This window comes from Bombina bombina, chromosome 8 (assembly GCF_027579735.1).
Source record: "Bombina bombina isolate aBomBom1 chromosome 8, aBomBom1.pri, whole genome shotgun sequence".
NCBI classification, from domain to species: Eukaryota; Metazoa; Chordata; class Amphibia; order Anura; family Bombinatoridae; genus Bombina; species Bombina bombina.
The window spans coordinates 137,442,820-137,456,797 of record NC_069506.1 but is presented as its reverse complement, the minus strand read 5'-3'; the positions used below and the strand labels follow the sequence as shown (position 1 = coordinate 137,456,797).

The window sequence follows — 13,978 nt, the reverse complement described above, 5'->3', positions numbered from 1 at the left end:
AGATTAGGGGTTAAAAAAATTTAATAGAGTGGCGGCGATGTGGAGGGGCCTCAGTTTAGGGGTACATAGGTAGTTTATGGGTGTTAGTGTACTTTAGAGCACAGTAGTTAAGAGCTTTAAAAACCGGCGTTAGCCCATAAAGCTCTTAACTCCTGACTTTTTTCTGCGGCTGGAGTTTTGTCGTTAGATTTCTAACGCTCACTTCAGCCACGACTCTAAATACCAGCGTTAGAAAGATCCCATTGAAAAGATAGGATACGCAATTGACGTAAGAGGATCTGCGGTATGGAAAAGTCGCGGCTGGAAAGTGAGCGTTAGACCCTTTAATGACTGGCTTTAATTTACCAGAGGGCGGTAAAAACCAGCGTTAGGAGCCTCTAACACTGGTTTTGACGGCTACTGCCCAACTCTAAATCTAGGCCTAAGACTCTACAATAATAATAATAATAATAATAATAATAATAATAATATTAAAATATTTTTAAAATAGATATTTATGTTAAAAAAGACAGTACTATTGAATGCCTATTATGCAATAAAACATTTGTAGCACTAATGCCTTTTGTAACATGAATATACATTTTAAAATAAATATTTATATTTATAATAAAAAACGCAAGAAGAAAAAATATTAATTTATATAAAATAGTTAAAAGAATATGCATCATACATAACAATACATAATATTTTAAAAATTGTAGATAAATGCTCTATTAACCCCTAACCTAACCCCAAACCTAATCACTTAATCAACCCTCATAGAGGTATGGGGGTGGTTAGTTGATTAAGGCCTAATAAATGATAACCATCAATAATCACCTAATCAACCATCATACAGGTATGAGGGGTGGTTAGGAAATTAAAACCTAAACCGCAACCTCAAAACACAAACTAGAAAGACACTAACACATAACCCCCCTGTAAACTACCCTCCCTCTAAACAAAAACCCCTCTAAACTAACCCCACCAAGTAAAAAATAAAATAAAAAAAATAAGCCTAATTGACCCTCTGAGCTGCTGCAGTATTTAAAATGCTGGTGTGCTGAGAATATCTAGCTATGCTTCACATGCACGTGCATGGAAAAATGTTAACACTAAAACAGTGATATATTTTTACTAGAAGCATTTTTGCCAATACATGTATATTGCAAATATGTTTCTATACAAATATGTAATTTATCGATTTAAAATTTTGACTGGAATGTCCCTTTAAATGGGCATGATCTTGAGGTCAATAGGTTAAGGTTTCAATGAGGAAAAACTACTCTTTCAAATGCAAAAATGAAACTAAAAGAATAATTTTACACCCATTTAATACTCTGCAGCTGTTATATCAGGCACATTAAGGAAAAAAACTTTTTTACAGTATAGTGTTCCTTTAAACAAGTCATGTGAAGTGCTTTGCTTAAGTTTATAAAAAAATAAGCTAATGTGATATAAAAAAAACCCATTATTTATATTGATTTAATACTGTTTTTTTTTCTGTGTTGTCTTCATCAGACCCCTCGCTCTGTTTGCAGTGAGAGCTGTCCTCCCGGATACAGGAAAGCACTTCAGCAATTAAAGCCCATTTGTTGTTATGACTGTGTGCCCTGTTCAGATGGGGAAATATCCAACAGAACTGGTGTGTGTCATTTAATGTCAACTATTCATACTGTCACCTTCTGTATGTGTTAAATAAGTGATATATCTTTCTAGATTTTACAGTATAGAAATATTGCTTTTGAAGTAGTCTAACATGACAATACATGCAATGCCTATTGGCAATTTGTCTTTACGGTATAATAGATAAATTATAGATTCAAAGAGACATTAAACTTAATTCATTTCTATCATGCAAATGAAAAAACAACTTGTTAAAGATGCTGCTTCTTGGGTGGTAATTAGCCATAGAACAAGCTAATATGCTATTGTTCATTCCCAGGTTGAGCGTTTCTCTCTTTTAATTTATTCAAACTATGACTCTTAGAGAAGTCTCCCTAAGTGTGCTCAGTGTGCATAGAGGGATATGTCCGCACCTCACTGACGAGGCCCACACTAGGCTGAAACGTACGTCAGGGGTTTTGCCGTTTCTTTCTTTCAGAGAAGGATTGCCTGGTATTTCGGGGCTGGGCTGTACTGTTAAGTCAGGATCAGACTGATATGCAACAGAAAAGTTCTCTGTGAAAGGCACATGTTGAGCAAAAAGAGGCTGCTTCTTGGGTGGTAACTAGACATAGAACAAGCTATTATTCTATTGTTCGTTCCCAGGTTGAGCGCTTCTCTTTTTTTATTTATGCAAATTATGACTCTTAGGGCAGTCTCCCTAAGTGTTATGTGGGAATCCAGACGTGGCCCCATTGCTCAGAGTGCATAGATGGATATGGCTGCACTTCACTAACAAGGCCCACACTAGGCCGAAACGTACGTCTAAGGTTTCTCGTTCAGAGAGGGATTGCCTGGTATTTCGGGGCTGGATTGTACGTACTGTTAAGTCAGGATCAGACTGATATGCTATTGGAAAGTTCTTCTCTCTGAAAGGCACATGTTGAGCAAAAAGAGGCTGCTTCTTGGTAGACATGTGCAATTCGGTTCGGTCCGAATCGAAATTCGGACGAATTTGTCGAATTCGGAGTTTCGGATCGATTCGAATTTCTGAATTGCGGTAGTGCCGAATCTACCAAATAAATCTGAATTGATTCAAATTTATTCGGTAGATTCGGATGGATTCGGATGGCCGTGTATTACACTAGTATTGTACAGTATACTAGTGTAATACACAGCACATCCCACTTAACACTGACCGAAATTCCGAATCTATTCGAATCGAACCGAATCGAACCAAGTTTCCCACGAATCTGAAAGAATCCGAAACAAATTCATTCAATTTCATCCGAATTCGAATTGATCTGAACCGAAATTCGAATTGGTCCGAATCGATCCGAACCGAACCGAATTTTTCGACACTGCACATATCTACTTCTTGGGTGGTAACTAGCCATAGAACAAGCTATTATGCTATTGTTCGTTCCCAGGTTGAGCGCTTCTCTCTTTTTATTTATGCAAATTATGACATTCAGGGAAGTCTCCCTAAGTGTGATGCAGGAATCCAGACGTGGACCCGTTGCTCAGTGTGTCTAGAGGGATATGGCTGCATCTCACTGACGAGGCCCACAATAGGCCGAAAAGTACGTCTGGGGTTTTGCGCTTTCTCTCATTCAGAGAGGGATTGTCTGGTATTTCGGGGCTGTACTGTACTATGAAGTCAGACTGATATGCTTCAGGAAAGTTCTCTGTGAATGGTACATGTTGAGCAAAAAGAGGCTGTTTCTTGGGTGGTAACTAGCCATAAAACAAGCTATTATGCTATTGTTCGTTCCAAGGTTGAGCGTTTATCTCTTTTTATTTAAGTAAACTCTTTAACCCCTTAAGGACGAGGAATTTCAGAGAAAACTTGCGCAAAGCACAGGAGAATTTTTATCATTTGTGCTATCACTCCATTTAAATTGAAAAAGAACTTTGTTTTTTATTTTTTATTTACCTATCAAAATAAACAACCCAAGGTATTGATCTAGGCCCATGTTGGTATATTCCATGCCTCTATTTCACCATCAGATGCGATCATATTTAAAAAATCTTTAACTTTTTTAAAAATTTGGACTTATTATTGAAATTATTTATATACCGTCTGTGCAGTAATAATACAAATGGTTGTAAAAGTTTTTTTGGGATCCCTATTGTTCAGAATGTCAGGGTACCTGTGAAATAACATTAAATAAACTACAGATGTATCACAAAATCTAATATTTCATTTTGGCTAATATCTAATTTGAGATGAATTAGTCTCACTATAGCCCCAGCCCCCTTTTGTTCTTAAAAACAGATGTGTAGAACAAAAGAAATAGACACTTGTAAAATGCAAGATGTCACTTTAACAGAAGATCCCTCTTCAATTTAATAAATATTATCAGGTAATGACCCCATGTGGAGATATACAGACATAATGTCTGAGATGGGTCTTTGAGGATTGAGTGTATGAAGAGAAAAATCTGTTTTTACAGAGGAAAATTACCATTTACACTTAGGTGTTAAATCGGTACCTGCTGAGTCAAATACACAAAGTACAGACATACATCTCAATAGGAAATAGCAGGAGAAAACAGAGAGACATATTTTGCTGAAAGCATATATATATATCCATGGATCTGAGAAATGCATTTCAGGTTTGTAGTAAATTAAATGAACAACATTGTTTCTTTCATTTCAGACCGAGGAGAAAACAGTAAACTGTCCCAGAAATAATATATAAATTGTGTTTTTCATACACTCAAAATAACACTATCAAGAGATGCATTGAATGTGAAATATGCTTTATTTGTATTAATATGGGATAATAATCAGATGCAACTTTAAATACATTTTAAAATATTACTAGAGATATGCTCATATTTAGTCTCTATAAATAAATGCTAAATTATATTAGATGGGACCTATTCGCTGACCAGATTATTTATTAATATTAGAAAATAGTGAGTGTATTAAATATACATTTGAAGATATATAATAAGCTATATTTACTGTTGGCAATGTTGATGATGAGACGGCATTTCTGGTTGTCTGCTGCCATCTAGTGGTTTATGCAAGAATTATAACCAAAGGGAATTATAGTATCAAATGGCCTATGAGATGTTTATTTTCCCAGAGCCAATCAGGGACAAGCTCCATTAAGGGCCTATCAGACAAGCTCTGTGGTGGATATCCAAACATTCACCAATGATTAGAATAAAAAGGGGTGGGGTGTATCACATAATATAACCTCATGCAAAGGGATAGAAGGGGTCTTTGCTTGCTAAAATTTTGCTGCCTTTTTGGGACACAGTCACTATAAGCAAAATTTTCATCCATATTGCAAAATACCTCTCTTAATTTATGAGGTGAACTTCAATTTTATCTGGTAACGTATAAAAGGTTATTTCATACTTTTATATTTAAATCAAAGGTATTTTGTTGCTACAGTTAGATTGCAGCTGGTAATTTAAAGAGTACAATTAGTATTTTAAATTTATATCCATAGTCCTATGTAATTTTAACTAGTCACGTTAATGATAAATAATTTAACTTGTTAGATAAAGGTTTTTTGTATTATATATCTTTAAGTCAGGCTTATAATTGCAGTTAAATTTCGTTTATTTGTAGCCATTGTGATATATTTTAAAACTTATTTTATGGTGGCTAAATAAGAGATTATTTCAGCTCAGATAAATTGGCATATCAATTGAATGTTAAAGTATTTTTTTATACTGTTTAAAGGGACAGTCTACACCATAATTTTATTGTTTTAAAAGATAAATAATCCCTTTATTACCCATTCCCCAGTTTGCATAACCAACACAGTTATATTAATATACTTTTAACCTCTGTGATTATCTTGTATCTAAGCCTCTGCAAACTGCCCCTTTATATCAGTTCTTTTGACAGACTTGCAGTTTAGCCAATCAGTGCCTGTTCCCAGATAACTTCACGTGCACGAGCACAGTGTTATCTATATGAAATACGTGAACTAACACCCTCTAGTGGTGAAAAACTGTTAAAATGCATTTTGAAAAGAGGTGGCCTTCAAGGTCTTAGAAATTAGCATATGAACCTCCTAGGTTAATCTTTCAACTAAGAATACCAAGAGTACAAAGCAAAATTGGTGATAAAAGTAAATTGGAAAATTGTTTAAAATTACATGCTCTGTCTGAATCATGAAAGTAGCGGTCCATACTCTGGTATTTTATTGTGGTATTTTAATGCAATTCATTGTGAGTAAAGTTAATTTTAAAGATATATATTTTTTAATTTTTTATTTATTGATTTTTATTCAATTTTTCAACAGTTTCAAGGATACAATCACTAAAAGAGAACATATTTCTTGTAATATATTTAATCCTTATATAACATCAAAACCAAAATAAAAAAAAAAAATAATAAAATAACATAACATAATAAACTTTCCGGTCAATACTTCCAGACTCTAATAAAACATAAAATCCTCTAGCTTGATTGTAATATGATTTAATCTGTTCCTATATACTGATGAGCAAGGTAACAAAGGTGGATAGAGGGCTCCCAGGCTTGTTTATATACGTCAAGGGATGCAATAGAGGATGTGTATTGATCCCAGTAAAATTGCATATTATGGAAAAATTCCAGTTTCTGTTTTTTATAAAAGCCATACTTTTCTAAGAAGAATAATTCATCTGTTCTACTGATCCACATTTGTCTTGTGGGTTGTGTATTTAATTTCCACATTCTTGCAATAATGGATTTGGCGCTGTTGAGGGCTATCTGAAATACCGCCTGTCTTATTTTGCAGAATTTTCCCGGTTTCTGATTGAATAATGCCTGAGGTGCCTGTAGTGTATAACTTGTACCAAATAGGAATTCTCCCAATTTTTCTACCTCTCTCCACATTGTGTTTAGTTCTTTACAAGCCCACCAAATGTGTGTCATAGTGCCCACTTCTCCACATCCCCGCCAACACAAACCATGTGAGTTTGGGTAGATGGATTTCAGTCTGTGTGGAGTCAAGTACCACCTTGTCAGAACCTTAAAGTTAAGTTCTAAAATACTAGCCAACCCTGAAACTTTATGAGTACGGTAAAACATTTGTTTCCATTGTCTATTTTCCAAGTGTACAGGTAGCTCCTGATGCCATCTATTAACATAAGTGGGCAGTGATGTGTTCTTCAGTTTACTTAACATTTTCCTTGCTATAGATAATGTACCTCTGAGTGGTGTGGTGTTTAAACATAATTTTTCAAAGTCAGTGAGTTGACGTAGGAGATCTTCCCTATATGGAGAGGCGTGTACTAAATGTGTTAGTCAGGCATATTTTAACCAATTTGTAAAGATTCCTCCAGCTATATCTTGCAATTTAGCCCTCGGCTTCAGTTTGTTATTGTGTACCAAAGCACAAAACGGTATTGAGTAACCAATTTCACCGCTTCCACTATCTCCCATTTCTAGTCCTTTCTTAAATTCTGCATTTGCAAAAACAGGGGACAGTGGGGATTTTATTGAATATAACCCTATGTAATTCCCTAACATATTATCTCAATTTTGAAATACCTGCCTCAATAGAGATATTTTTCTTATAATCGGTGGTCTATGTTTCTTAGCAATCCAACATAATCCTGCGGTGCCTTTAATAACTGCGAGTCCTTTGTCACCCACACTTTGGAATTAGCTCCCGTATGCCACTCTAGGACTCTCTGCAACGTAATTGCTTGATAATACAATGTTATGTTGGGTACACCAAGTCCCCCTCGTCCAAAGAATGATAAATAGTTATTTTTACTATTCTAGGTTTGTGTGGACCCCATATAAAAGAATTTATACTATTTTGGGATTTCTTAAGGAATGTATGAGATAAATAAATTGGGTGGTATGAAAGATAAAGAGAATTCTGGGGAGTATGTTAATTTTAATTGTCTGTATTCTACCCCACCACCACAAAGTTTTATTATTAGACCATTTGAGTAAGTCAGATTCAATATTTTTTAACAAATTTAAGTAATTTAGATCAAATAGTTTTGAGTTTTGGGCAGAGATTTCAATTCCCAAGTATTTAATCGAATTGGATTGCCTTCGATAAGCACATATATTTCCCAGGTCGGTAAGCTCTTGTGAAGACAAAGTTACATTGAGGATTTCTGATTTTTGGGTATAGATTAAAAAAATAGAATAGTTACCAAATCTCTCAAATTCCTTCAAAAGATAAGGTAGGGACGTTGAAGGAGAGGCCAGAGACACCAACACGTCATCAGCATTAATATTCAATTTATATTCATGCTGTGCTATTTGTATGCCTTTGAAGTGATTGTTCTTTCTTATATGTGCTGCTAAAACTTCCATAGTGATAATAAATTAGGTAGGGGATAAGGGACATCCCTGACACATGCCATTGCGAATGGGGAAGGAGGAAGATAAAATCCCATTAACTTTAACTATAGCCGAGGGGTCAGCATATAAACTAAGAATTCTTTTAAGCTTTTTTTCTCCAAATCCTATATTCTGCATTACTTTTATTAAAAAAACTCCAATTCAGTCTATCAAATGCTTTTTCAGTGTCAGTAGAAATTAAAATTGATGATATATTTTTTAACTTTGCAAAATCTATTAATTGAAGGACCCTGACAGTGTTGTCTCTGGCCTCCCTATTAGGGACAAATCCTGCTTGATCCACATGTATTATTTCATGGAGGACCTTGTTTATTCGAGAAGACAGTATTTTGGAGTAAATCTTCAAGTCTGAATTTAGTAATGAAATGGGTCTATAGTTACTAGTTAATGTTGTTGCTTTATTTGGTTTGGGGATGACCGTAATATGAGATAGCAAAAATTCCCTGGAAAATTTCCCTTCTTCATCTATAGAGTTAAATAAATTAGTGAGATGTGGGGTTAAGATTACTTTAAACATTTTATAATATTTATTACTAAACCCATCTGGGCCGGGGCTTTTACCTGCAGGTAAGGAGTCTATCGCTTTCATTACTTCCATATGAGAAATAGGTGCTTCCATTTCTGTCCGTTTGTCCAAGTCTAGAGTTGGGAGATCATCTTGTGCAATATAATGTTCCATATCTTTATCCCTATTGGGATTTCGGACTGTGTGAATGTTATATAATGTCTCTTAATACTTTCTGAAAGTTTCTGCTATTGTCTCACTGTCTGATGTGTTAAGTGTTTCAGAAATGGCTATTTCTTTAATATGTTGATTAAGTGTTCTTTGTTTTAAAGTCCAAGCTAAGCAGGTACCCGCTTTATTTCCTTCTGTAAAATACAGCTTATTGAGATATAATGCTCTATTATGTGCTTCTTCTTGTAGAAGGTTTCAAAAAGCTATTCTTGCCTCTTGTCTCTGATTTGAGACAGAAATATCCATGGGATTTTGCTGATGTAATCTATCTATATCTTTCAATTTATTTAAAAGGGTTTTATATGTCTGCTGGTATGAGCGTTTAAGTGATGCTTGTATTTTGATGAATTCACCTCTTATGACAGCCTTGTGAACGTTCCACAAGATAGTAGGGCCATGCTGTTCACAAGTGTTATGAGTAAAATACTGTTCTATAGCTAATTACATTTTTGTGACTTTGTCAGGTTTATGAAGCAGCGATTCATCAAGGCGCCACAAATATGGTGTAGAAGGTATAGATGACCAGGCCAACTCCATGGTAACCATCGAGTGATCTGACCACGCATAAGGCAAAATTTCCGTTCTTGAGACCATCGGAAAGGCTATTTTGATCTACCAATAAATAATCTATCCTAGAATAAACCTGCCTTGGGTGTGAAAAAAGGTATACTGTCTACGTCCAAAAGAGTGAGGTCCCAGAGACATCTTTCTATTTTAAGAGAGTCTCTTTTTGACCATGTGCATCTGTGATGTGAACTGTCTAGTTGTGGGTCCAGTATAGTATTAAAGTCCCCGCCTAACAGAACCGTTCCTTTTTTTATATCTATAATCTTGTTTATTACTTTTCTCAAGAAGGAGATCTGATTCAGATTTGGGCAATAGATATTGGCTAAAGTCACTGGCCTGTTATATAATATACTCACTAGTAGGATATACCTACCTTTCACATCAGTCTCCTTCTGGAGAAGCTGGAAGGGTATATTTCTATGAAATAAGGTTCCTACCCCTTTGCGTTTAGTGTCAGCAGAGCTAAAAAAAACCTGTGGGATACATACTTGAACTGCATCTTGGCTGTTTGTGTGTGTTGAAGTGAGTTTCCTGCATGTAGACTATATCTCCCCTATGGCGTTTAAACCAGTTAAGTGCTATTGACCTTTTATTTGGGGAGTTTAGGCCTTTAACATTCTGTGAAAGAATCTTAATCTGACGTGTATCCATTGATAAAGTTTGAGTGAGAACAGGCATTACTAACTCTCTTGGGAATCTGGCTAGAGTATATGGTGCCAATACAGAATATCAATTCTTTGCTACTTACCCAAGGAGTACCCTCCGTCCTGTGATAAAGGATAAGCAAATTATTAGAAGGAAGATAGGCAGGAGGAGAGATAACTAGTCTGAGAGGAAGGTTTCGCATTGACCTAATTAAAAAACAAAAAACAGGGGGGCGGAGCCGACCAAGGAAGAGCATGGTCGCAAAGTTTTAGAGCTCCGATAGTGATCAGCCAGATAGGGGCCCAACCTGGGGGAAAATCTTATGCAATTAAGCTAAAGGGCACCAAAACAAATCCTGACTAGAACAGGAGGCAAGCGACCACAGTGACAGTCGTGTCATTAGGCAGAAATGCCCTTTTATCTGTAGCGGCAGAGAACGGGGCCTAGCTGGGAACAGAAAAGCCTACCTAAAGTTGGAACAACAGAGCTGCAGGCGGACAACGCATGGCGACAAGCTGGACATAAGCGGTGCACGATCACCCTCACTAAGCAAGGCGACACAAGACGCCATAAAGACCCACAGATCCTGAGCGCACAAAGCTTGGAACACAGGGTGCACCATAACGGTTCCTGCAAAGACGCCATAAGAGGTACGTCACCTACACACTACGCTGAAACAGAACAGAGTGCCTTACATAAACATCCCTGAAGTACAACCTAAGACTTTATCTGAACATAATACAGCTTGACAAGGCTACAGAACAAGCCAAAAGAGAACCCCAAACACGCTATACCACAAAATAATTGCAGCTACGCTATCATGGCGGCCAGGAATAAAAACAAAAACGACAAACAAAAACCGGCAACCCCAGGAGCAGGGAAACTTAACTCATTCTTCAAATTGACTGACACAGGGGGAGATTTAGAACCACCATATACTCACACTGAAGTCGATATGCAAGAGAAAACACAGTCTTCAGATGGAAGCAATTCACCCATAACAAAAGCGGACCTCTGCTCTCTTCCTACTAAACAAGATTTGACCACATTTATGTTACAGGTTAACAAAGCCATTAAAGATGGATTGGCAGACATCAAGAGAGACATAAATGCACTGGGAAATAGAGTACAACAATTAGAGGAACAGACAGAGGAAACTGTCATGACGACAGACACAATGGCCTTAGAATTGCAGCAACAAAATTCCACTATTCTTCAGCTACAGGCACAACTTGAAGATTTAGATAATAGAGGCCGGCGCCAAAATCTCCGTATCAGAGGGGTGCCAGAAAAAATTCTCCCTGCACAACTGCAATCTTATGCTCAGAATTTGTTCCGGTTTCTGCTGGAATCAGGCAATAACGACACAGTCACTATAGACAGAATACATAGAGCCCTCAGGGCGAAGCCTTCAGACACAGCACCACCACGGGACATTGTCCTTTGTTGCCACAAGTTTACAGATAAGGAGAGGATTCTACAAGCAGCAAGGAAAAGGCCATCCATTACATTCGGCGAGGACAGGCTTCAAATATATGCAGATCTAAGCCCAATGACACTTGCAAAACGCAAAGAGGCACGATACCTCACTCTGCATCTGACTGAGCTAGGGATCCCATACAGATGGGGCTTCCCTTTTTCAATAAAAGTGGTCAAGGACGATAAAACGTATGTATATAAAGAACCTGAAGATATTGACCAATTCTGCAAACACCTGGAAATCCCTCAACCTTCCTTGCCAAAATTACGGGACAACAAAGATGAACAAAGAGCAACTCTCCCACCGCACCCTCAACGTCCAAAATGGGTGACAATACCCAAGAAAAGGAAAAATGGTCAGGTGGCGGGTGATAGTGAAGAGAACGCAGAAACATAGACCACCTGATAAGATCTGGACACTTTCTTTATTTTTGGGTGAAAACCAATGGACACTCTTATGTGGTATAGTATAGCATAGCCTAGTCAGAGAAAGATACATGGGACATATTCCACTATCCCCAAACAAAGCCCTTATTACCACCCCCTCCCCCGGGGGGCTGGCCGTCTGGTGGATTACTGGCAAATTTACTGCCTTTCAACCCCTTACCCCCTTTCTCCACTTTTCTCCTTCCGCCTTTTCTTGTTCCCACTTTTTCCCCCCTCTCACTTTCCCCCAGAACTTCCCTATAACAGGGAACTCTAACACCTAATAACGTTAGTGAAGGGTTGTGGGCCGGGCGGTTGGGAGGAGTTCGGGAACTAGTAATGATGATTGGTAAAATGTTAACATTATTTTTCTACTTGTTCATAAATGTTAATTTTCTTGTATTTTTTTTTAAGTTCGTCTGCTGCGACTCTTCAGGGCAATACTCACCCTCTCCTCATAAGGAACATCTGGATACTGATCAGGTACTCTCTCCCATTTCAATACACTACACAGGTCTGGTACAGGACATGGTTTGCAAACATAGGATAAGATATGATATCATTAAACAAATGCGCAAGTATAACCTAGTATATATAGATGGCTGACCCAGTTATATCAATTATCACGCAAAACACAAAGGGACTCAACTCACCTACCAAACGTTCTATAGCCCTTAGAACCTTCAGGAAACATAAAGATTCCATTATTTTCATACAGGAAACTCACTTTTTAGCTTCAGCAGCTCCAACATTCAAATCCAGAGATCACCCAGTAGGGTATTTTAACTCACACACTGCGGCAAAAAGAAATGGGGTAGGAATCCTTTTTCACCGAAACATACATTTCACTCTACTGAATAAGGCCTCAGACAAAGAAGGGCGTATAATGATTCTCGTAGGAACACTGTTCAATAGACCAGTGACTTTAGTAAATGTATATGCGCCAAACAGTGGCAGACACTTATCAAAGTTAGTCACAACACACAGGAAAGGCATGTTAATACTAGTAGGTGATTTGAATGTAGCGCTAGATACAGCATTGGACACCTCTACAGGCAGGGCTACACCTGGATCTAGACCGCCTAACGCAGTATATAATTGCTTTGCACAGCTAAGTACACTTGATGTATGGCGCATACAACATCCAAGACAAAAAAACTACACCTTCTTCTCTCACCCATGGTCTATATATACACGAATAGACTACATAATGGTAGATAGAAACCACATGTCTTTAGTAAGAGATTCCGATATACTACCGACCCCTTGGTCGGACCATTCAGCCGTCCTAGTAACCCTACAGTGGCCGCACCACCCAGTCACCCCTTTTATATGGAGGATGGATGACTCATTATTGAGACACCCAGCCACATTGGAAGCCCTGACTAAATAACTAAAAGAATATTTTCGCCATAATGCGACACAAGACATTACACCTGCCACTTTGTGGGAAGCCCACAAAGCGGTATTACGTGGAGAGTGCATTAAACACACAGCATACAGACGAAAAACTTACAATGACAGGACTAACATGCTGACGGAAAAGATGAGACAATTAGAAATAACCCATAAAAATAACCCAAAGGACTCAACATCCTTCAAATAACTAACAGAAACCAGAAAGGAACTAAATGCAGTCCTAACTAAAGAGGCACAGAGGAAAGCCCTTGGAATTAAAAAGATGTATTATTATGAAGGAAATAGGACAGGAGCGCTACTTGCTAAAATGTTAAGAAACCAAAAGGTATCGTCACAAATACACAAACTAGTAACAACAGAGGGAGTGGAGGTCGTAGATAGCAAACACATAGCTAACCATTTTGGCTCTTACTATGAAGCACTCTATAACTTAGACACTAACAACACTGCCGAACACCAAGAACACATGAAAGAATACATTAGACAGGCAAACTTACCACAGCTGCCGAATGTTAACAGGGAGGAACTGGAATCACCCATCACTATAACAGAGATCCTAACAGCAATCCAACATTTACCGTCAGGTAAAAGCCCTGGGCCTGATGGTTTTACTAATTCATACTATAAAGCATTCAAACATATACTAGCCCCACATCTACTAAAATTGTTCCAAGCACTGGATGATAATCATCACCTCCCACGCGAAATGCTATTAGCGCATATATCAGTTATACCTAAGCCCAATAAACCACTCACCGAACCAAGCAGCTACAGACCTAT

The 13,978-nt window shown here is 37.5% G+C and overlaps 1 protein-coding gene across 1 annotated transcript in view; it reads left to right on the top strand.

The window, feature by feature from the left end:
* Positions 1 to 13,978, top strand: part of LOC128638885 (vomeronasal type-2 receptor 26-like) — a 170,152-nt gene that overhangs the window by 144,831 nt on the left and 11,343 nt on the right. Inside the window, exon 5 of the mRNA XM_053691013.1 lies at positions 1,501 to 1,624. Within this exon, the coding sequence (XP_053546988.1) occupies positions 1,501 to 1,624 (124 nt within the window). The remainder of the gene's footprint in view (positions 1 to 1,500; positions 1,625 to 13,978) is intronic.